The sequence below is a fragment of the Podarcis vaucheri genome (genome assembly GCF_965113315.1).
Source record: "Podarcis vaucheri genome assembly, chromosome: 10".
NCBI lineage: Eukaryota > Metazoa > Chordata > Lepidosauria > Squamata > Lacertidae > Podarcis > Podarcis vaucheri.
This window is the reverse complement of record NC_138748.1, coordinates 33,919,685-33,944,081: the sequence shown is the minus strand read 5'-3', so window position 1 is coordinate 33,944,081 and position 24,397 is coordinate 33,919,685. Positions and strand designations below refer to the sequence as shown.

The window sequence follows — 24,397 nt, the reverse complement described above, 5'->3', positions numbered from 1 at the left end:
AGCAGAGAATTTATTTCCTCAGACTTTTAAAGAAGAACAATCTGAGTGAGAGACTGCTGGTGTCCTTCTACCGAGGCTCCATAGAGAGCATTCTTACATACTGTATTTGTGCTTGGTTCTCCAGTTGTACAGCTAGGGAGAGGAAGGGGCTCCAGAAGGTCATAACCACAGCCCAAAAGATTATTGGTCATCCTCTCCCATCTTTGGAAGAACTGTACGGTTCCCGTTGTCTTAGGAAAGCAAATAACATCCTGCAGGATTCATCTCACCCGGGACACTGTCTGTTTGCACTACTGCCTTCTGGCAGAAGATATAGAAACATCAAGTCAAAGACAAATAGACTAAAAAACAGTTTCTATCCAAGAGCTGTGGCCCTTTTGAATGCTGTAACTCGTTAGTATGACCTGGGAGTTTGATGGGTGTGGTGTGGGTGTGGCTGGAATGTGGTTTGTTTGGTTGTTGTTGTTGTCTTGCTTTTGTTGTTTTAAGGGATGGCATCCAATTTCGTTGCACTTTGTGCAATGTTGCACTTGTGTAATGACAATAAAGAATCTATCTATCTATCTATCTATCTAAGCAAGACAGCAGTTAGTGGTGCTGCCGCAGATGCACAAGGACTTTTTGCCTTTGCTGTTATGAGCCATAGTTTCATCCTAGAAAAGGTTTCTACAGCTCTGGTGGCAGACAGATGGGCAAAGACCATTCTGAGACACCCTAGGGGCTGTTTGCGCAGTTCTGAACATAACAAAACGGCGGCATTACCTGCAAGTGACCCTGGGTGGGACCTTGCATGTTCAGCTGTCAAGCACCCCTTGCAACATCTGAAGAAGCTGTGAAAATCAATACAATCCTGCACCTTGATTTTTGTGTAGTGTGCATGCAAATGACATTCCCATAGCAACTGGGACATGGCCACAGGTTTAGCATGGCTGTTGTTTTTGCACAAGTCGTACAGAAAACTTGGTGATGCTACAGTAAGAAAGTATAGTGACTTCCCTTTACCTAAAGTTTTGATGGGATCAGAGTAGTCTGAATCTGTAAATTGTCCTTTTATATTTGTAGCTCTGAACTTAAATCTGCAAGAGAAATATAAATAAGTTAGAGAACAGGAACTACCATGGCCAAACCAGTGATTCATCTCACACAAAATTTATACTGTATCTAGAAGCACCCAGAACAAATTCCAAGGCAAAATGAATTAAAGTCATTTATGACTTACAAGTTGCAAGTTTGGGGATATTTATTTATAGGTGTATGCTGCTTTTCCCAAACTGGTCTGCAATTAATATCCTTAATATTATGTGTTCCTTGAATGAATGGAGGAAGCCAGCAGAGGGGCATACATAGGGCTCCCATTCCCCATAATAGCTGATTTGTTATGTAGGTCTCAATCATACCAGTCTAAAAAGATATGGAATGCAGGTCACACATACTTGCAAGAGGGGTCTAAGATCCATTTGTGTTATCTTCTTAAAGGAGGAGGTCAGTTAATACTTGGATTAGGAGAAATTTTGCTCTGAGATAAGATCTCTGTTGTCTGCCTGTCTCTGTTTCAGCACAAAAATGTCTCCAATAACTTACAGAAAGTGTTCCATGTCTGGATGCTTGAGGTACATTTTACACATAACGCTAAGTCAAATGATAGTTAACCAAGAGTTTGTTTTGCTTAGAATTTCATCCGAACCTAGGCAAACCTACTAGCTTGCTACCTGCCCATCCCATGTAAAGGTAAAGGTACCCCTGCCCGAACGGGCCAGTCTTGACAGACTGTGGGGTTTGTGCGCCCATCTCACATCTATTGGCCGGGGGCCAGCGCTGTCCGGGGACACTTCCGGGTCACGTGGCCAGCGTGACATCGCTGCTCTGGCGAGCCAGAGCTACACACGGAACGCCGTTTACCTTCCCGCTGGTAAGCGGTACCTATTTATCTACTTGCCCCCGGGGGTGCTTTCGAACTGCTAGGTGGGCAGGCGCTGGGACCGAGCAGCGGGAGCGCACCCTGCCGCGGGGATTCGAACCGCCGACCTTTCGATCGGCAAGCCCTAGGCGTTGAGGCTTTAGCCCACAGCGCCACCCGCGTCCCACAGCCCATCCCATGTACTAGTAAACAAATAAAAAGCACTGCAAGGCCCCCATGCTCTAGACATTTTCATAGTTCACAGAAAAGGGATGGCAGGTTTCAAAAACAGATAACTTTCTAATTTTGTTGCAGCTAATATTTGTTGCAGCTAATTTTGTTGCAGCTAATATTGCCACTTTTTAAATGGGCCTTAAAAGAGTGCCCCATGTCTTTGTCCTAATATTCTGCTATTTGCTTATTATCCATTATGCAGATAGAAAAATTGAGTAATATACTTACAAGTACTGTCTCCTGGGCTTCAGTGGGCCATTACAGATTTTTTCTTCACTGCCTGGTATCATACATGTACTATCAGCCCCAATTACATATACATCATCTTTGCTGCTCAGCCCTTCATTTCCTTCTGTACATGGTGGGTTTGGAAAGCCCTCATTTACAAAATACGGTCTTGGTTTTCTGAAGTAGGCATCATACCACTTGGTTACATTGCCATCATGCTGAGCTAAAGTCAGAAAAAATAATGATATTTTATATTCTGAATACATCACAAAATAAAATTGGTATCTGAAGAAGTGTGCATGCACACAAAAGCTCATACCAATAACAAACTTAGTTGGTCTCTAAGGTGCTACTGGAAGGATTTTTTAAATTTTGTTTTGACTACAGAAGACCAACACGGCTACCTACCTGTAACTATAATAAAATTAGATAGTCAAATAATTCTGTGAACGTATTCTATGGAATAGAAAAAGATACAGAACTGTGTAACGGCACTTATCTTCCTATGGTAGAAAGTACAACTTCTGTCTATAAAATCTGTAGGATAGGGTGAATGAATACAATTCATTTTAAAATGTAAAGTACAAAGTAATGTTGAAACATGGCTTCAACAATGTAAAGAAACTGACAGAATTCTATCAAGTTCTATCCTGGGCAGCAATGGAGAGGCCCAGAACCCATGAAGACTAGGAAGACTGCTCTTTCCCCTGGCACCCCCTGTCCCTGGGCCCTGGCTCCCTCCTCCCATTCCTGTATTCAGAGCTCCTGCTTCAAGAATAGGAAGGGGAGATATAAGGAGCAAGTAATCACATAGGAAATCAGATGGCACCATGATCTGCTGACCTGAGGCATCTTTCTTTCCTTTACATTGAAAGGGCCTCAGCAGTGTCCTCCAGCCTACGAAGCTCCCTCTCTAGGGATGCATAATTGGCCTCATAAGCACCAGCCTTCAAAAAAAGCCCCAGGCGGCCAATTTTTCCCAGTTGGCTTTTAGTTAGGATGATTTTAAGGTGCCTGCTGTTTTAGAATAGGGTTTCAGTCAATTAGTTTAAAATTGTTTGACTGTTTTATGCTGGGCTGTAAACTGTTTTAATTTGTTGTTATTGTTCCTTGTTTGTGAAACCTGTGTTTCTGTTTTGTTTTATTTAGCAAGCTGCCTAGAAAGGACCTTGCCCAATAGCAGGGATGTGCAAACTCAGCCCCAGGGGCCAAATGCACCCCCCAGGCCTATCTCTGGGCCCCTTGGGACTCTCCCCAGACCCAGCTGCACCCTTCTCTGGTTGTGTATCATTAACAGCTTGAGTGCTTTTGCCTGGCTGGCATGTGTCCTTGAACTGTGATATTGCCTCTTGCTTGCCTGGATGGAGGATAGAGAGAGAGGCACAAAGTTAACATTCACTGCTTTGCTGACTTCTATCCTGCTCCCAGGCATGTAGCTTCTGGTTGACTGCCCAGAGGCAAATGTGGCCCTCAGTTCTATATAGTGGGCTAGAAATCTTGTAATTTTGTGTGTGTGTGTGTGTGTGTGTGTGTGTGTGTGTACACACACACACTTACCAGATTTTGGCACATGAAAAGTCCATAAAACATAGATTAACATAGATTAACATTTGTCCTGTGCCCAGAAAGCACAGGTCGGAGTGGTTTTTCTTTCCTTGTCCCGCTGCTTTCCCCCAGAATGCACTAAATTGGAGCAAATGTTAATTTGGAGAAAAACCAATTGATGATTGCTCTGATTAAGCAGTAAAGATCAGGTTTCACTGGGAGACAGAGGTGGGGTAAATGCAAATCTGGATGAGCCCTAAGCCTGCACATTCAAATAAAGCAAAAGGACAGAACCAAGTAGAAAAAAATGAACATCCCTATCTTTACATATAAGGGGAAAATATTTCTATACCTCCAGCTTCTGCAACAAGAATTTGTATTTTCTTGATGGGCCCATGGTCATCATTATAATAGCAAACCGGCATACGAATAGTAATTGTTGTAGCAGTGACAAGCATTCCACTGGTATCATAAACAGGCACTGGCTTCTTACTAGGCCTTGGTGGTTCTGTTTTGAGACAAATATATGTTGTGATACTGTTCTGTTCAACAGTCTTTTTATATCTACTACTGAGTCAAGTAGTTTTCTACTTAATTAAAATCCCCTTGATGAGGGCTTCCAGATGGGAGCTGAATATTGCAAAGAAGTCATTAAGATATTGCGAACAGGTTGTTAGCAACATTTATTTTTAACTTACTGGGTTTCCTCCAGAATGGGTAAATCTGGATTAAATGGGGGACGATGACACATGCTGGCATTTTAATACTAATAACATTGTGTGAACCATGCAAAAACTCACATGCATGAGGAGCACTGATCCCATTACAAACATCCAATATTGTTTGAATAGTGCAGTTATACAAACCCATGAACCAAGGCAGCAGACCATTTAGCACTTCACCACAGCAGCCACCAGAATTGCTATTCAAATGGTTCCTCCTTCCATCCATTTTTTTAGGATGGCAAGGTAAGGGCAATTGCCCCTTGCAGGATTCAAAAAGCGGTTGGAGCTATAGGATGATTATGCGATAAAATCAGAGGTGGACAATTCCTCTCCCCCCCCCCCATCAGTTGAAGACGATCTCTTGGGGGCCACAGGACAGCTTGGTGTAGGCTGGGGAGGTGGTATTAAGCATGGCCAGAGATATCCCACACTCTATAGAATCTCAAGAGATAAAAAAATTGGTGTGTCTTATATACATTTCTGAAGGCCTGGGCCACTCCCACTCCCAACATGATTGGCTGTCTAAACTTCCAAGCTGCGAATCATGACACTGAGTTTAAGAGCCAATGGCAGAGGCCCAAATCCTGAAATGTTCTGTGATTGGATATCGTGTATCGAATCCAAACACAGGGGCTCAGAATCGTTAGTCCAGACTTAAGCTCAGGCAAAAACAGACCACAGAATAATAATAGTGTGGAGTATTGATATGAGAGAGAGAGAGGGAGAGAGAGAGAGAGCGTGCATATGGGGCTGCAGTAGTGACCGGTGGGGCTGAACATGTGGGGCTCTCCTGTCTTCTGAAAGCAGTACTGCTGCTTACCTCAAATATTTCAGGTCAAATACTGATGGTTTATTTGGACAAAAAATGTGGTACTTTTTTTTAGCTTTGGTACTTAAATACAAATAAACATATTAAATCCTCCTAGAGCAAACTGAAAAAACCTCTAATGCAAATTGCCCCATTCGAAATCAAAATTTCCCAGAAAACTCACAGCACAATGTTATAGCTAGAAAAGATTAAAATAATGTACATTCCTATACCATCATAATTACTTGGACATGCATCTTGCTGGTTTCAATGGGACATAATTCTTAGTAAAGCTGCTTATGATTGCAGTCTTAATGTAAATGATAAATATGTTGATTTAGCATCATTGCTTCTTTTCCAGAACCTAATATTAATTTACCTTGGCTACATCACAGGTACTGCTCAAAATTAGCGCAAATAATTAATATAACTCAAGTTAGCATGAGGATGGGAATAGGAAACAGTTGATAACACCACCTAGTACTGTGGCTCCCAACATGCCCCACAAGGGGGCAATTTGAGAATGAGTTATTAACAGTTAATAGCCTTTTAGGCTTCCTCCATGGGAATAGGAGTTAACTTTTTGAATAATAAGAATTATATGTTACAGGGGGAAGGCATCAGGATTTTAGAGATACTTAGGTGGGGCATGGCAAAAAAAAAAGGTTGGGAACCACTGACCTAGGATGTGCATAAGAGAATGGTTTTGTTTTTTAAAAAACAAGCTGACTTCACATTTCTTTTGCATTATCTTTATTTTAAAACTATGAAATCATTACATGAACCTACCTTTAATGTCTGTTGTGATTTTAAGTTGGATCTTTGGCCCTGCACCAGCACCATTGATTGCATAAACCTAAATATAAATGTTTAAATTATATATATTTTCCTATATCTCAGTCTGTTTACCTTAATCATAATAGACCTACATTAACTTGGACTTATTTCATGCATGTACACAGCATGTACACACACGGGGGGGGAGGGTGTGGAGTATTTAAATTCTACTTGAGTAAAGTAAGACTTTGACACTTCACTGAAATCAGTGGGGCTTACTTCTATGGGTACAAGTCAAGATTGGCCCTATATTATTTTGCTGACTACTATGCATTAATTGCATGTAGTGTGATAGATAGATAGATACACACACACACACACACACACACACACACAATAAACATAATAATTGGAAATCAAGTCATACATTAATTAATAGCTTTTAAACCACTCCACAGTAAAGTGCTCTGGCTTAGCTTTACTACTGATTGTGTTAAAGAAAGAGACACAAAGTTCAACTTACACTGATATTATATGTATGTCCCCCTTTTAGTCCCTCTATCAAAGCAGTGACTGACTTGTTTGTCCTGTCAATAACACTTAAATTATAGATCTGGAAGACAGTTGGGTCATCTTCTTTGTATACCATTGCCTGATATACTTGAATATTTCCACTGTGTTCAGATGGTGATATAAACGTCACTTGAAATTTTGTTACTTCATCAGGTATCTTCTGAAAAGTTATGTTGTTTAGTGGGTCTCTGGGCACTGAAAGAATGTTCAACAATTTATTTTTAAAATTACAATTATATTTATTTATTTGCTATATTTATGTTTGGATCTCAGTTTACCTGTACATCTAAACTCACATGTGATTTTGGACACTTTGGTCTTGCAATTGCTCTTTTTAGATTTCAGTTAAAAACAAACCACAAGCCTCAGGAGTCTTTGCAAAAAATGCAAATATTAGTATACATCCAGCTTCTAAAACATTGCAGAGGAAAAGATTTAAGCTGCATTCAGATGTGGGGTTTATTGCATTAGTTTTACTGATCATAATGGCAGCTTCTGCCCTGATTTCAAATGTTCCTTTTATACCTTTGGTTTTTTCACGGCAGAGTGGCATTCACAAATCTGAGACCAGTAAAGAATTTCAAGCATCCTTTTCAACTTCAGTGCCCATTAAAGACTATGTGCAGAAACCCAACTCATCATTCCTTTCCCCTGAAATTGCATCCCAAGTGCCTCGCTTACCACTGCTTAGGGCTGTCACTTTTATGAGCAGTGGCTAGATGCCTTTAGCAAGGGCACAACAGGAAGAAATTAAGAAGTGAAGCTGTTTCATAGTAGTGATGGCTGTTCTAGAGTTACTATGGCCGAAAGGAATGGTGGTATTTCCTGATATCATAAACTTCATTTACAACATAGAAAAATTAATTGCTTCACATTTTCTTTTTCCGAAGAGATACTAAAAGCAACAACAAAGCGGAAACAGCTCACCTGCTTCAAAAGTGGAAACAATGACTGCAGGGCTAGATTTGCCTTCAATATGTGCAGCATGGATATCGCCAGTAAAAGCAGTGACCACTACAGAATACCTTGTAAATGCCCTTAAACCTGAAACATCAAGGTTTTTGTCCTCATCATTTGTTTTGACGAATGAAGCTTTATAGTCATCAGTATCTACCTATACAAAGCAAAAACAAACAAACCAAAATTAGGGCAATTTTTAACAGAACTGAAATATACTTGGAGTTGAGAGTGGATTTCATGCTCTTTATTCAGCTCATAGTGGTGAGGAATGGAAGTTCCCCCAGAATGTCTGCTTTATATACATTGTTTACACAATGGCCCCCATGTGATTGGCTAATCCCGGATTCACCTGTAGGCCAATCAGGTTGCGGATTCACTTCCACCTGGAGCTGGATTGGGTGGCTCCTGTGGACCAATCAGACTGCTGCATTCTGAATCCTATTGTTCTAGGACCAATCAGACTGCTGCCTTTTGGGTCCTATTCAACTCAGTACATAACAAGAACGGTATCGCAATATATAGCAATATATCATGAAATGGAAAGCCGAGTTACCATCTACCTGCTGTTTCTCACTTAAAACTGCAATGAATATATAGCTAGCCTGCATTTGTGGTGTTCTGAACTGGAGAGTCTTGCTTTTCCTTACTCGGTAATCTGTAAGAACACCCTCATGCTGCCCTTTGACGTGGGGTGTATGAAAAGGAACTCTACCAAGATTCATAGAGTGTCACCAGTAACTGCAGGTGTTGTTGAAAGAGGAAAACTAGATTGCATGCAGAAAATTCAGAAAGCTGTTGTTGTCACTGATTGTTCCTGAACTGCATAGGATAAACCACCATGTGACCCTACCTTGTGCTTCTGGTGTCAAAACAACAGCACCAGAAGACACAAGCAAATCCCAAGAACTAAGCAGCAGTAGAAAATAGCTCAGCCAACAAATGAGTAAATATAATCTGATATAAAATCCTTTCTTTCTGACTATCCTTCCTCATGCACCAATTTTGTTTATCTGTGATGCAACAGAAAATAAAACGTATGAATCTCTACACTCGCAGTCCCCAGTGGGTCAAGTGTGCAGTAGATGCAGCTGCCAACACATTAAGGTAGGTCAAACATATATTTTCTTTGACAGATGTGCCTTAGTATCCCCACTGAGAGTTAACCTTAACTAAAGATTCTGATCTACTAAACAGACACTCATTTCCTGGGATGACCATCAAGAAACAGTACTGAACTCTTTTGACCCCTCCCAAGTGGCGCTTTTATTCGCAATGGCCTGGTTAAAAACCATAGTTTATTGGCTCAATGAGAATGAGCAGTATGCTCATGGTGCAGGCTGCTCAAGCCAGAGTTGTAGCATGGGCAGGACTGGGGGCGGGGAGGCGCAATTTTTTTTGGAGACGCACCCTGTCAGGACGTCATGAGCTGTTGCGTACATCTCATGCCACCCTCCAGCTGCAGGGCAGGTGAGAAGGACGCAACAGGCATGTTCCCTGCCAGCCCTGCACCACTTACAAGTCTCATAAAGTGCCACTGGTCCCACAGGACACCGTGAATGTGGCCTTCAAACAGCCAGGCTCACCATTGCATGGCTGGGCAGGCAGCACAGGGCAGCCCCACTTTGCTCAAGTGGGTGGGGGTCATTCTGGCAGTGCTCCCACCCCGGCAGCTAGCAAGAAATATTTCACTGCTGGCACAAGCATTCCGGTGCCATTCCTTCCTTGCTGCACTGTGAATGAAACAAGCCAAAGTCTAGCTTGCATCATCCAAACCCAGACTTGTGGTTTGTTTCCCCCCCCCCCAAAAAAAAAACATGGAGCCCGGGTTTGCACAACACAAAAAAATCGGATTCCTGTTTCATTCACTGTGCTGCATTGGCAGCAGGAGTTGTAGAAAAGAATTGAGTGTACACAACAAGCAACGGCTGTAAACTGGTAGCTCATTTCCCCTGGAGCAGATTAAGGCTGTTGCATTTTCATCCATCCCTTCCACTGGAGAAATAAATACTGATTTGAACAAGTATATTCAGGTTAAGAAGATATTGCTGGGGGAGGAGGGGCAGTGCAGGGAACAGAGAGTTGAGACCAGATGAACAAGTTATAAATTCCTGCTCAGTAAGGAAACATAGCGGGTGGCCTCAGTCTTGCAGCCCCCCCCCCCTAAAAAAAAGCAAAGAGAGGGAGAAGTGGCTGAAAAAAGCAGATAAATTCCAAAAGAATGATAAATAATAATAATGAATTGCTTTCACCAGAACTAAATAAGGTTCTGCACAATGCAGATAAAATTGGCTGAATCAGGTTATTTAGCAATAATTTACTTGCAAGCTCAAAAAAAGGCTAAAACAACTGTAACTTCCGTATATCAACATAGTAAAAATTATTTTAAAATATACAGAATAGGGAAGATTTGGCTTTTGTTTTAAAAACAGTCTTAAAGTTTTTACATCTACAATGAAAGTCTCACTAACTAAAATGTTAACATAGGAATTTTGCTAAATACAGCTTGTTTTTGGACCCTGAAACAGTAACTCTGTTTCCCTAAAGAGTAACAAAATTTTATTCCAGGATTTTCACTACAGACAGATGGATAGTTTTATTGAAGCAGCGGTGGACCTGTCTATATAGACTTCACACCTGTAGCTACTGATCACATAGAAGACAGTGCTTAACAAGAAACCATTCTTTAAAAATAAAGCTATATACTCAGTGCTTTTTTCCCTGAGGGTTCTCAAGGGTACGCAGTACCAGCACCTTTTTTGCTAGAAGAAAAGCACTGGTTAAAAGTGTGGCACTTACCGTTAACAACTTCATGGTGAGTACCGGCACTTTTTTTCTAGCACCCCATATATCCCTCCACAATGGTACCTTGGTTCTCAAACTTAATTCATTCCACGAGTCCGTTCGACTCCCAAAAACCATTAAAAAACCAAGGCGTGGCTTCCAATTGGCTGCAGCAGCTTCCTGCACTCAATAAGAAGCTGCGGAAGTTGCATCAGATATTCAGCTTCAGAAAAATGTTTGCAAACTGGAACACTCACTTCCGGGTTTGTGGCGTTCCAGAGCCAATTTGTTTGGGAGCCAAGCCATTCGAGGATCAAGGTACCACTGTACTGGTGTATATGACTTGCTTTTTCTGCATTGTCCTATCTGTGACTTCACATCTTCTCCTGTCATAGATGATCACTAGCTTAGATTGCTGGGACTTCTGTCTAACTGTACCACCTTGTAATGTTTCCCTCACCACAAGTTTACCTCATAATGTTTCCTTCAGCATTCAGGAGAAGAGCTTTCAAGATAAGAATTGTTGTTTCTAGATAAGCCCTCTGCTTCAGGATCTTTCTTTAGAAAATAAGCACTAAATTTATGTAAGGTATCAGGTTGTACCATTAATAGTCATAGAGGAAAAAAGCAGTGGCTTACTGAGGTAATGTCGATGAGGTAAAATGTTGGTCCCGTAATGATGACAGGCTCACTCCAGCTAATATTAATACTGTAAGGAGATGTAACTACCACAGTTACATTTTCAGGAGGAGCATCTGGAACTGGAGAAAAAGTAGAAAACATATCAGGAAATACAGTTAGCTCTCAAAAATATTTCATTCGGTACAATTTTAGTAAGAACAATAAATGGCATTCACACTTTTTTTTTTTGGCCCTGTCACAGCATTATGCCCCTGTCATAGAAAAAGTCTCCAGTGTTGCATATATTGATTTTAATTGCAGCCAAATTAGAAATCTAGGAACTGTACGTGTGATCACCCAAAATCTAGCAATATAGTTTTGCGGCAGTCAACAAAGGCCCAGTAAAATTGGGCTCTAATCAACATTTTAACAAAATATTATAAAATACATTGTGTTTTATGGCAGTCACATTACTTGTGTGGTATCCAACTAAGTCATACTCACAGGAGTCCCACTGGAAACAATGGGGATGGCTGTTGATTTCAATGAGTCTACTCTGAGTGTAATTAACATTCGCTATCACGTGTAAAGGGAACACATGCCGTATATAAATATGGACATTCATATTTAAAATAATAAACTGCTTTAATTTAGGAATAGCCAACTTAGTACCCTCCAGATGTTGGGAACTACAATCCTCCTCAACCCCAGCCAGACTGGTTAATGGTCAAGGATGGTGGGAGTTGAAGTCTACAACATCTGAAGGTCACCATGTTGGCCACCTCTGATGAATTTCCTCTGATGAAAAAATGAATTTCCTGCCAATACAGCAATGCTTCCTTTATTGTAAATGCAGGGATATTTACATAGTAGTATTGACTGCCTCTCTGTAAAAAATCCACACCATGAGGCAAGTTTAACATAAATGGTGATAAGGATGGTAAAACAAGTAGTGTAATAGCATCTGGTAGGTAACTTGTGGGGCAATAGTATATTGTTGTCCTTGGTAGGTCAACCAAATTTACATCATTCTCCACAGGTAGCAGAAGTTCCATTATTTCTCTCCTAGTGATCAGTGCTTCATATTATTGAGAGTAGAACAATGATCAGTCAGCCTATTTACAACATTAATGGGGAAGGTGAAGAATAATGTAGAAAAAGTTTGTTTCTTTAAGAGTTAGCTACTAAAAATCAATTAATTCTTTAAGATAGAATGATGGCAACAAATGACTTGACCACTTTATAAAGTAGTGTAATGTGTAAAATTGTTCATTTAAAGATACTTATTGCTATGTTATCATGGCGGAAAAATGCTATATTTTAGACTTTTAAAAATTAATTCCTTTCTGTAAGCAGCATAGGCTTTGTTAGAAGCAAGCTCCGTTGATATTTCTTTCCTTATCTTATTTCTTTGCACAGAACACCCGGAATGAATTCTTTCCAAACGGAAATCTGAAATACAATATTGCATGTCCATAGCCTCTCCTAATGGCCTCTGCTAATGTCTGTTAGGATAGTCTCGATACTGTCCATGCCTTTGAAGTTCCATTGATATTAATGAGATTAGGGGTTGTTCATGGGACCTTTTGGGCCAGCCTATGCAATCTTACTGGCCGAGCTGGCTTTGTGTAAGCAGACTGGCCATGCTCTAAGCTCAACCTGAACCAGTTTTGGGGAACCTGATTGCAACTGTAGCTTTTGGTGAATTGTAGTTAAGAATCAAAGCTGACTGGAGTGGAGTTTGTCCAGTGGCAGTAAGCTTGTGGCAGTCAGTGTGTATATGGCCAGCTCTGACTGTGGCAGCATATCTGGAAATCAACACAGGCTGAGTGAAAACCACAGCTGCCACAGATTCAAAAGGATGCACATCTAGACACTTCCATATAAATGCATTTAGGATCAGGATGTGAACGCATTTAAAACTCTTCATCTAAAGTGCCAAGACATCCCTTCACTGACTTTCATCATAGCTGAAGAATGTTCAAATACACTAAATTTCTGATATCTATATATATAGATCTATATAAATATATATAACTAAAACATGACTAGAAATTGGAAATCTGTTGGCTTCAGTCTAGCAGCCTTACAACAAACACATTACACAAACAATTTTTGTGCCAATGGTAGCTGTCACATACTGATTTAAGATTGTTTGTGAAATGAGTCTAGTCGGTAATGGGGCAAGATATCACCATACCCTTTCTCTTATAAATCACAGCAATTTACTCAGTAGGAATGACCTAGTCTTATTCACTCGTTCCCCTATAATCCAATCACTTCCTCTCATGAGCACTTTTCTCCTGGTTTTCACAATAATGCATTTTCTGTAACTAATAACCATCATTTCCTGATTATCATGCTTCTATGCTTGCACAGGAATGTGGGTCTTATGGAGGTCAGGGTCATTTTTTCCCATCCATCTGTGTCCTGATGGTGAGGCAGAAGTTAAGTTTGTTAGCTGGAAGGTACGTCTGGATAGCTTATCATTTTACAGAGCCACTCATCAAAAAGCAAAACTGATCCTCTGATGCTCAAATGCATCCTCTGACTCCAGCACTTTAGTAGGGCTTATGTTGGCACAGGATCTTTTTAAAAAAGAAACCAAGGCTATGAGTTATCATGTGCCTTTAAACGTAAATACGTGCCTGAATTTTTACAACACTAACATTTTACATAAAATAAGATTATTTGAACAAATATTTTAAAATAAATATTAGATTAGATTGTAGTATTTTTCAAAGGCAAAATGCTGAAATGGAAAGGTATCTTCTATTCTATTATTACAAGATCTGTGGTGAATTAGAGGCAATTCAGGATTATTCCCTATGCCCTTCAATCCAGCATTTATCTGGTGATTTTAATAAGGCATGTAAAGGCAGTGAGGGATGGCACTGTGGGTTAAATCACAGAGCCTAGGACTTGCCGATCAGAAGGTTGGTAGTTCGAATCCCAGCAGCAGGGTGAGCTCCCGTTGCTCGGTCCCTGCTCCTGCCAACCTAGCAGTTTGAAAACGCGTCAAAGTGCAAGTAGATAAATAGGTACCGCTCCAGCAGGAAGGTAAACGCCATTTCCGTGCACTGCTCTGGTTCGCCAGAAGCGGCTTAGTCATGCTGGCCACATGACCCGGAAGCTGTACGCCGGCTCCCTCGGCCAATAAAGCGAGATGAGTGCCGCAACCCCAGAGTCAGCCACGACTGGACCTAATGGTCAGGGGTCCTTTACCTTTACTAAAGGCAGTGAAAGTGGAGGAAAGCAATTTCTCATAATATAACTTCAGTGGAAATTTATTGGTCATACCAATGTCCTTGTTCTGGGCAATTTTGATGAGCAAAGTTGTTATACGAACTCCTAGACCTTGCAAAGCATTCTGGGGGCAATATAGGTAGAAGAAAGTGACCAAACATATGACTGCAGCTGAGGAGGTCTGGCTTATGCACCTCTGCTGTAGTCCTGGCTTGTTTTATTTTTGCATCCTGTGTACAATTATTCTTGTTAGCCTTTGCATCCTCAGGAAGAATAAGGAAAGAATGATGAACAGACTCAACTGACTGCAATCTTTAAATTTGCTTATCAGTAAGCTCAACAATGTGTATCTAGAAACAGGGCAACGGAGTCCTGAATTGCTCAAATGAAACATTAAAGATGGAGAAACAATAACCTTTGTACAGGGATGATGAAGGCAGAATGAGTGTATGGAAGGGAGTAATGATTGCACCCTACCCAAACCTCTACATCCCACTTTCTGAACAGCATCCACATATGTATAAACTGTAGCTACAAAGCCTTTATCTACCCAGTCTATAGTCTGTCCCATGCAGAAATCCTCAAGAGTTTAAAGCTATGAATTTATGTATAGCTCAAGCACTGTGCAGAGCTAGCTGGACATATGGAGATCATGGGCAAAACCAGCTGGAGCAATCCTGAGACTCTCATCCTATGTTCATTCTGTTTACATTGTCATCTACACTGGACCAATGGTTCTTTCAATGCATTGGAAGAAACTATATAAGCAGATTTAGGTTCAAGCTGGGTTGAATGTTATTTTAAGAATCAGAGCAAGACACAGCCACTGTTCCTAGGGTTACTAACTTGGAATGGAGGTAGAGTTCATGTGCCCTTAGCATTATGTGAAAAGCAGGCAAAGCTCACTGACTACGTAACAGAGAAAGCTTTGCTATACATAAACCGACTTCAAAGCAACCAGTGCCTAAAGAGGACAGAGCCACAATCTTTAATAGCTATTAAAAAGAGGGAATTTCAGCATGGTCAGGTTTTCTCACAAGTCTACGACAAGCTGCAGCTGTCAAAAATTCTCCTTTTCTGAACCAAAGTTATGGTTTAATATCATGGTAACGGCAAAGTTTGATTCTTTAGAAAACAGATCCCATTGCAAAGTAGACTTGTATAATTTATCAGCAATGCAATAACACTGCCATCAAACTATTTTATGAGACAGAAAGACAGTTCCTAAGAGGACAATCTATAAAACAGAAGGCTGAGTACTCTATCTAACTATGGGAGCAAAACTAGCATTGGTGACTATTTAATAGTGAGTATCATTATCCTTACCTCTGTGTAAACATGTATTGAATCTTTCCAAAATTGCTAATGTTTTTAAAATGTAAGAAAATCAATGTTAACTTTACCATGCAATTGTCACAGACATAGCATGCATGAGCTGAACCCTGCACTTTCTACTTTGTAATTGCACCATGGCCACAATCCTGAATATCCAACTGATTTAGCCTATTGAATGATAGAACCACCCAAAAGCCTTTTAAAATTCACTCTATCCAAAAAGCAATTTCAACGTTTGGTATGAGCTTTTAAAAGGGAGATACTGTTAGTGCTTGTGAAATTTTAAAGCTTAGTATACAAAACCCCCAAATTAAACAAGTGCTAAAATAGTAGATTATTGGAGCAAATAGTGACTTGATTGTTTTGGATTTTTCTAGCTAACATTTCCTTGAAAAACTCCTAAGAGAGGATTGCTGAGCACACACACACACACACACAAAACACCTTGCCATTTTCTATGGGGGAGGGGGGGAAATGTGAAATATGTTTTCTCTCTTATTTTAAACAATTTATACAGTCTGGAAATATCTAGATTAAGCAGCTGCTTTGGATAATGACCACAACAAGCAGCTGTTAAGATCTACAAGTGAGACTTTTTTCTCAAAATTGCTGACTATGAATACATTCTCCTATATATTTCTTCAGAGAATTGGGAATGGTAAGGTTAATTAAAAAAATTTAATCTTCCCATTACACCAAGCTTGTATGTAATAAATGTTCACTAATATCAACTGTACAATATGTTTATGCTTTGACTATGGACTCCATGATTTTGCTCATGTTTTTACGTGGAAAATGAAGTAGTCATGGAAAACAGAAAAAAATTGCTAACTTCAATGCAATATGATTGCTGTCAGACCTTCTTCCTCTTTCATGACTATTGTATACAGTATACTGTATGCTTAATTCCTGACATATGCAGCACTTATGAATTCCTGAGGATGTAACTGGATATAATTGACTAATACAAGTTCTTACAGGCAATGGATTTTTAACAATGCTTATATACTTGATTGCATTTTACATTTGAATATCCAGAGAGAGACATCGGGGTACCATTGATAAATTCAAGGTAGCTGTATCATCAACTGTGCATGGTTTGAATTATTCCAGACCTTTATAGATTTGATGTCCATGTAAAACTAAGAGGTATGATAGTCATTCTTACTTACAGCCAGGAAGAGTTTGTGTAGAAATCCATGGTGAAGAGGTGCCAAAACCAGCATTCGTACTAGCAGAAACTCTAAATCTATACCATCTAAATTTTTTCAGGTCATAGACTGTTTCCTCTGACAAAGTGCCAACAGTATATGAATATTGCTCCTGCTCATATTCAATACATTCAGCAGCTTCCCAGTTGTTGCAATGGATAGATCGTAACTGCGCAGTAATCTTGTAGTTTTGAAAGTAGCCAAAGATAGTAACTGGCATTCTCCATCTCAAGGTCACACTTGTTGATTGTATGCTTGAAAACGAAATATCTCTGGGAGCGCTGGGAGCTAAAAATAATTTTTGAAATGTTATGTACCACACGTTACAGTAAGCAATCAATAGCCTGTGCTTATTGTTGAATACAGGGTTATGCTAAACACAACTGCAGTTAAAGATGATTTAATTGTTTCTCCCTATAAATTGGTAATGATTTGTGTGTTTTGAGAATGATATACATTGGCACACATAAGGGATATTTCACCTTAAAATCTTTCTGAAAACATTCAATACCGTTAAGACAAACTAGAGCCAAGTTGTTGGTTTTTTCATTCTTTAAAGGGTCCTTGACATTTCTAGAGGTCATTGGAGATTTATGGTCTTAGTTACATTTGTGTTACAAAAGAATACTTGATGAATAGATGTTGGGACCTTTAGGTGGACTGATGAAAAATGTTTGTCCATACCAGATGATTCATGAATGTGAACTTTGCTGGCATAAGAATATTTAGTAAAGTGGTCATCACCAAATCACAATGGCTGAGTCATGTTTATAAATTTTGAGTAAGCTGCAGGATTACACTGGGAAGCATTCAAACTAGGAACATCTGTACATTTAAAAAAACGTTGCTTCTTTGGGTTGGGGTTGATAAGTGTGGAAGAACAAGTATCTGCTTCCTTGAACAAAAGATATTTCAATCCTGTTCGTATCTGTAACCTTGGAGCATAATTGTTTTGAAGTTGTCTAATCTGTTGCATATAACACTTTATCAAAGATGTTACATCACTGAAGGTCAGTATTAGGCCATTTCAGTTGTCTGGTGCATCTATCTCAAGTAGTTACAGACACATTTTGTATAAACTGTATGTGTTATTTATATAGAGAAAAGCTAATTTTGGAATACAATTCACATGCAAGTTAATTTAAGTCCAAGAACCTCTGTGGACTTCAAAGAACACAAATGGCCAGCCATAGCAGGAACTTTGCCACACTTTGGGCATCTACAACAAGAGCCTCCATAATTACAGAGTCAGATGTCCAGGGAACCATCAAATGAACCCCACAGCAGCAACATATATTGCAGTTCAGAACTGAACTGTTGCTAGGAAATAAGACCCATTGAATACAATGGTACTTATTCTGTAAAAGCCCTAATAGCAAACATCTAGGGAATTCATAAAACAGTATGTAAGTACAGATGTACACAAAGACTTTTACCACATGAGGGCAGATCAACATTCACAGAGGAATATGTGAACAAATGTACTTCCTTCCCTGGAACGAAAGGGGGGAAATAGACTGGGTTGTATATATCTCTTACATAGTGAACCAGACCTCAGGAGGACTAGATACATTTTTAAAGACTGTATTATCAATATGGTAGTTTAAAGGAGTCACAAAAGAACCCCAGTTAAAAGATAGCCAGGAAAAAAATAAGTTTGCGAAATACTCCTTTTTCCTACCAAAGTCTTCCTTAAATATAATATTCAAACGATGCCTCTCCTCAAAGCAGAAAGAAAACTTTGTATAATTGGAAGATTTGTCTTAAATCCTTCTTTGCTCAATTGCCTTAATATGATTGCCTGTTTGCTGTTTTTATACATATTATGAATGTTAAGTTTATCACAACTTAATTCAGTTTATGATGGATTGTGGAGAAAATGATTTATTAGGATATTTGGGTGCGGTATCTAGATTAACTGAAATATGTACTTTACCAAAGCATGAATTTGAGGGCCGTTTGCTTCCTTTTATTGAAAGGGAGTGTACAAAGACTATATGCAAAAATGTTTTTATTATTTAGAACTGAATAGAACTGCAACCTTCAATGGAAGTGCACAGTTTATCAGGCCATGACTTGGGAATCTGGAAAGAATGGAAAGGGCATGGGTATGTTGGCTGCATTCAGACCATGTTTTTAAATATAACCTTTTCAAATTGGTGTAAAAAAATAAAATGCAATGGATGCAGCAAGAAAACAACAGCAATGTTGCAAATGCAACCAACATACCCAGCAGACAAAGGCTGCCATTAAAGCAGTAAGGCATCCAATGGATCCAATGGTGCCTTTCTGTTCATGGAAGGGTTGAAGCAATTTCCACAAATTCCCCAACTGCTCTGCAGTCCCTTGCACAATTTCCCACACTTTTCCAGAGAGCTTCCCTCACAAACTTTGGACTGAGTATGTATGCGAGTACTGAAATCATTAAAGGCTAATACAAAAGAGATTTACCTAGCACCTAAATCTCACTACATGCCATTACTGACATGTGATCAACATGTGTAAGGGCTATATGGGGTCTCAAACTGTGAACTCCACCTGAACCCCTGTGACCAGGCCTTCAGCACCTGACCTCATAAGCATTTCACTCCAATGAGAGTTGAACTCTCCACCTTTCATGAGAAATACTCATGCACTGCAACACCCAGGGGCTATACTGAGGGATGCCAGTATAGAGATCAGTTGGGCTCTGCCCATTGCTTAAAACAATCAAACAGTACTTCCAGAGCTGTTGTTCAGAGATTTTCCAATGAGGCAGTGAACCTAATTTGATTTCACTTGGTGTCAAAAATAAATGCTTTGGCAGTGACTCAGTGTTGGCTGTGTGTCTGTGACTAACATAGACCACCATAAATAAGAAGCTGAGAACAACTATAAAACTGTTTCCATTCCTAATCACAAGTCTCCAGTTTCAAGTGGTAGCAACTCAACGGAAAACAATTCATGTGAACATATATTTAAGAATATGTTGACCTAATAATGACCATTTTCTTCTTGTTGTTACTCCTGGCATTTAGGCCAGAATCTGCTTATTTGAAAATAAGTGCCACTGCTTTCAATAAAATACTGACTTTCCAGTAAATTCGTTAAAATAGAAAATCATAACTAACACATGAAAAATCTAAATTACTTTCATAATGTGGCTTTGCTCCTTTTACCACACTTCTAGCAATATCCTAGTTCTTAGTCCATGAATTTATAAGAACATCCTCTTGAGATATGAGAAACAAATTCATGGATTGGGATAGCCTAGTAAATGTGAGTAGAGAAAATATTATTTACATCAGGTGCAATTTTAACCACAAGAATTGTTACCTGTTTCTGGAAATGTGCTGGCATTGCATAGCTGGTCCTTTCCACCCCCGGCAGCTGTCACAGCCTGTATTTTAAACTGGTAAGAGGTATTTGATAACAAGTCTCTGAAAGTATGCACTGTTTCATTATCAGAAGACAAGATTGTTGAATTCTTTCCAAATGTTATGATGTAATGGGTAATAATCCCATTTGTCTTCAAAGGAGGGTCCCACTGGACTATGACTGACTGCCAACTGGTTGCAGTACATTGGATATTCTGGACAATATCTGGAGCTTCAAAGAGAAACATGCACCATAGGTTAACATTCCTACAAAACTGAAAGGGCAGTTGCATTAGAGTATACTTCAGTACGAGCATGGTAATGTTACAAGCAAGGGGCAAGCATTCCAGCTATTTGAGATGACAGCATAACTAGAGCTCTTGACGAGAGAGCTATCGAGGGAAGGCCTTGGTTTAGCACTGTGCCGCAATGCAAAGAGAAAGAGGGACAATAGACTTACACAAATGGGGTTCAACAAGCAACAGTGGGTTAGTGACAGCTTTCATGAATTTTGTTGCACAAGAGACAAGGACCTCAACTAAGATGATAGCCTTTCTGCTTACAGAGGAGTCCTCCCAGTCCATCTGATGTAGGAAACTGAAGGAAGCCAAGGTTGACAAATTGAGAGACAGTATGCTCCTATAACAGACAACCTGCCTAGTAGGAGAGGTAAAAGTCCTAAACCAACTTCTGAAAGCGAACGTGCCCTGGATTGCCCCATAACTTAAGGTTTCTTAAGTGTGCAGGGGGGAAAACTCCAAATAGTATTACATTTCAAGCAAGCTAACCTGATTCCATTGTGGTCAGCTGAACAAGATTGCTGAATTGATTGCCGTTTCCAACTTTTGTGAATGCAGAAACACTGATGAAGTAAGTGTTGAATGGTTCTAGTCCAAGAATATTAGCTTCATTGTGTGAACCTGAAATGTTCTTAGATGAAGAAAGCAATTACTATAAAATTGCTATTTTTGAAAGATTTTCCACAGAATTGAAAACAGAGACTTGTTGCACCTTAAAGACTAACAAATTAAATACAGTGGTACCTCAGGTTAAGTACTTAATTCGTTCCGGAGGTCCGTACTTAACCTGAAACTGTTCTTAACCTGAAGCACCACTTTAGCTAATGGGGCCTCCTGCTGCTGCTGCACCGCCGGAGCCCGATTTCTGTTCTCATCCTGAAGCAAAGTTCTTAACCTGAAGCACTATTTCTGCGTTAGCGGAGTCTGTAACCTGAAGCATATGTAACCTGAAGCGTATGTAACCTGAGGTACCACTGTATGGCATTAGCTTTCATGAATTAGAGTCCATTTTGTTAGATAAATGACACGTTAGGCTCAGTTGGCTGGGTATATATGGAATTGTAGAGGGGGGAATGGAAACAATGGCATCAAATCACAATTAAATGCCATAAGTACAGCCCGTGACAATTCAATTTAAGGACCATTCACAACAGCAATAACTGGCATCATCCTAGTTATGCTAAGTTCATTCACATCAAGGGGATGGACAGGGCCTTGTGGACTGTATTCACAGGTCAGGTGGGTGTAATCAGTCCCATGGCCCAAAGCTTCCCCACTGCTTGTTTATTTAGTCTACCCCCCCCCCCAATTCTTAAGGTGTGACTCCTGTCCAATAAGCTGGATGAAATGTTATTGTAAAATATAAACTAACCCAATTCACCACTGGTCATACATATATAGGCAAGTCTGTAAAGGCATGAATTATGGAAATGAGAAGTGTCCAGGTTAAAAAATAGCCTTCTTTGATTTACTTTGTACAACTGCCTTAAATTCACAAAGGGCATGTGAACGATTTAAAGCAAATCCAAGAAATTGGGAGCACTTTCCTTTCAAAAATTTCTTGTATGAAATCTAAAAGCTCCTTTTTATAGTGAGCATAGTTCAGAATAGTTTTGAGGTCTTATTTCCTAGTAACAATTCAGTCCTGAACTGCAATATATGTATCTTAATTAATAATATTAATTATATGTATGAATATAGCATTAGAGTTACAAACCTGATAAAATGTAGTTTGACTGCAGTTATCCAAAATGTTAAAAACGTATCTTTGAATAACACCATTTGGTTGAGGGCTTGGATTCCATTTCAGCCATACGGAATTAGATGTGTAATTGGCAATTGTCAGGTTCTCAGGAGGAGCCAGTGGAACTATGAAAAGAAACATCATTTAACTGTAACACTGTATATCCTACTTGTACATACAGATATTTTGTAAAAGCAATTCACTCTTAGAGATTTGACATGCATTCATTTAACATCTTTCAGACCAATATAGCAATGCTATTAGTTCTATTAGGATAATTGTTCTTTCAATCTGTTTGATATGTTTTTCAGAGATGTATGTTTCTGTAAAGAGTAATTGTAAGAAACTGGGAGATCTATTTATTTTCACTGCTAAACAAATAATAACAATCAAATTTCAGGCAAAGAGAAAATTAGTCAGCTGAACCGCTAAGTCAAATCAATTAAAATAAACTTCTAGTCTTGTTCCTAAGACTTGCCATGCCACCTTGCAAGTGATTTGCTTGGGGAATACCAACTATGTTGGTACCTCACACATCATAGCACAAATATATCATTGGAGAGGCTTCACCTTGCTAAAAACAAAAACTGCTCAAGAGTCTAAAAGAAAAGTTACATTGAGTGATTTTGCAGTACTTGACTTTCATCTAGAGGAAGGACTAAAAGATCTCCCTATATTAAAATAGATCTCCCTATATTCTCAATCTGTGTAACATGTAGAATATTTTACCTTCTTTTTCAGTAAAGCATAATCTTGATAGGTGCAGGTCACAATGATTAAAACAATTCAATTTAAAACAGTTCAATTTAGAAACCACCAGAGAATGGTTCAAGAGGCAGTGTAATCCTCATTTCCTTGCTATCACATCACCTAATTTGATATTTCAGCTAACAGGTATATTTCCCATCACAGAAAAATAAGAACATAGAATGCTGCCCCTCATACAAAGTATTAGCACAAGTATTAGCTCAATATTGTTCACACAGGTTGGCAGCAGATCTCTGGGGTTTCAGACTGGTGTCCCTACTTGGAGATCCCATGGATTGAAAGCCTCAAGAGTTTAAAGCTGGGGATTTTCCTGTTGTTATTCTGTCTCTCACAGCTACAATAAACCTACCATTAAAATTATGGACTGGTCATTTCTTCGTCAGAGGGAAAACGGGCAAATTTAACAGGGGATCAAATACTTTCTCCCCTCAATGTATGTTCAGAAGAAGATCCTACTTCAATAAGTGTTATACACTGCACGGACGACAAATATTAAGATAACAAAACCTTGTCTAAAGTAAAAAAATATTAACATTCAGCTCAGTTTGTATCTAATGATCTTGCTGGCAGCTAAACTAATTACTCACCAGACTCATCTGTGAAGAACATCAAAACAGTGAATGGGCCGAGCCCTTTTCCAGTTCTTGCAGATACATAAAAACTATAGAGTACAAATGGTGAAAGATCTTCTAAGACAACTGAGTTATTGGAAGTAGTGAAAGAATCATTTCGATCTAGTCCATGCAGCTTTAAGACATAGCTTATTATGATGCCATTTGCCCGGGCTGGGGGATCCCAGGATAACATCACTGAGGTAGACGAAAGGTTTTTATAAGATGTCATAATTGGTGCAGATTCTGGAACTGCATCAATAGATAAAGGGGGAAAATATTAAACTGCTGAAAAAACTTTATTGTGAAATCTCTAATAAGCATCTACACACACACACACACACTTTTTCTTTCATTATCTAAATGCAGAATTGCAGCACACATTAGATAACAGTAATGACATGCCCATTCTTTTCTTAACCACCTACAATTAATTCAGTTTAAAGTGATTAAAATAATTTCATGAGACAATATTACAGTGATTTTTTAAAAAAAAAAACCTAAGATTTTGCTAAACAGAGGCTGGACATCTTGGCAAACACCACAGGGCAACATCACAGGATACAGCACCATAAGCTAACTTGCAAATTAGCATGCAGACCAATCTGTTCTGAAGTAAGCCCATGCCACTTACTTCCACACAGAAATCCAAGCTTAATTTACACACTTTTACAAAAA

The 24,397-nt window shown here is 39.3% G+C and overlaps 1 protein-coding gene across 3 annotated transcripts in view; it reads right to left on the bottom strand.

The window, feature by feature from the left end:
• PTPRQ (protein tyrosine phosphatase receptor type Q) overlaps positions 1-24,397 on the bottom strand; it is a 105,329-nt gene that overhangs the window by 29,369 nt on the left and 51,563 nt on the right. For all 3 annotated transcript variants that reach the window (XM_082240929.1, XM_082240930.1, XM_082240928.1), the window contains exons 40-51: positions 23,696-23,971; positions 22,314-22,465; positions 21,086-21,227; positions 20,257-20,529; positions 16,903-17,229; positions 11,168-11,289; positions 7,715-7,901; positions 6,738-6,982; positions 6,227-6,293; positions 4,257-4,412; positions 2,360-2,582; positions 1,003-1,076 (exon numbers count right to left, since the gene is read on the bottom strand). In XM_082240929.1, the coding sequence (XP_082097055.1) occupies positions 1,003-1,076; positions 2,360-2,582; positions 4,257-4,412; positions 6,227-6,293; positions 6,738-6,982; positions 7,715-7,901; positions 11,168-11,289; positions 16,903-17,229; positions 20,257-20,529; positions 21,086-21,227; positions 22,314-22,465; positions 23,696-23,971 (2,244 nt within the window). The remainder of the gene's footprint in view (positions 1-1,002; positions 1,077-2,359; positions 2,583-4,256; positions 4,413-6,226; positions 6,294-6,737; positions 6,983-7,714; positions 7,902-11,167; positions 11,290-16,902; positions 17,230-20,256; positions 20,530-21,085; positions 21,228-22,313; positions 22,466-23,695; positions 23,972-24,397) is intronic.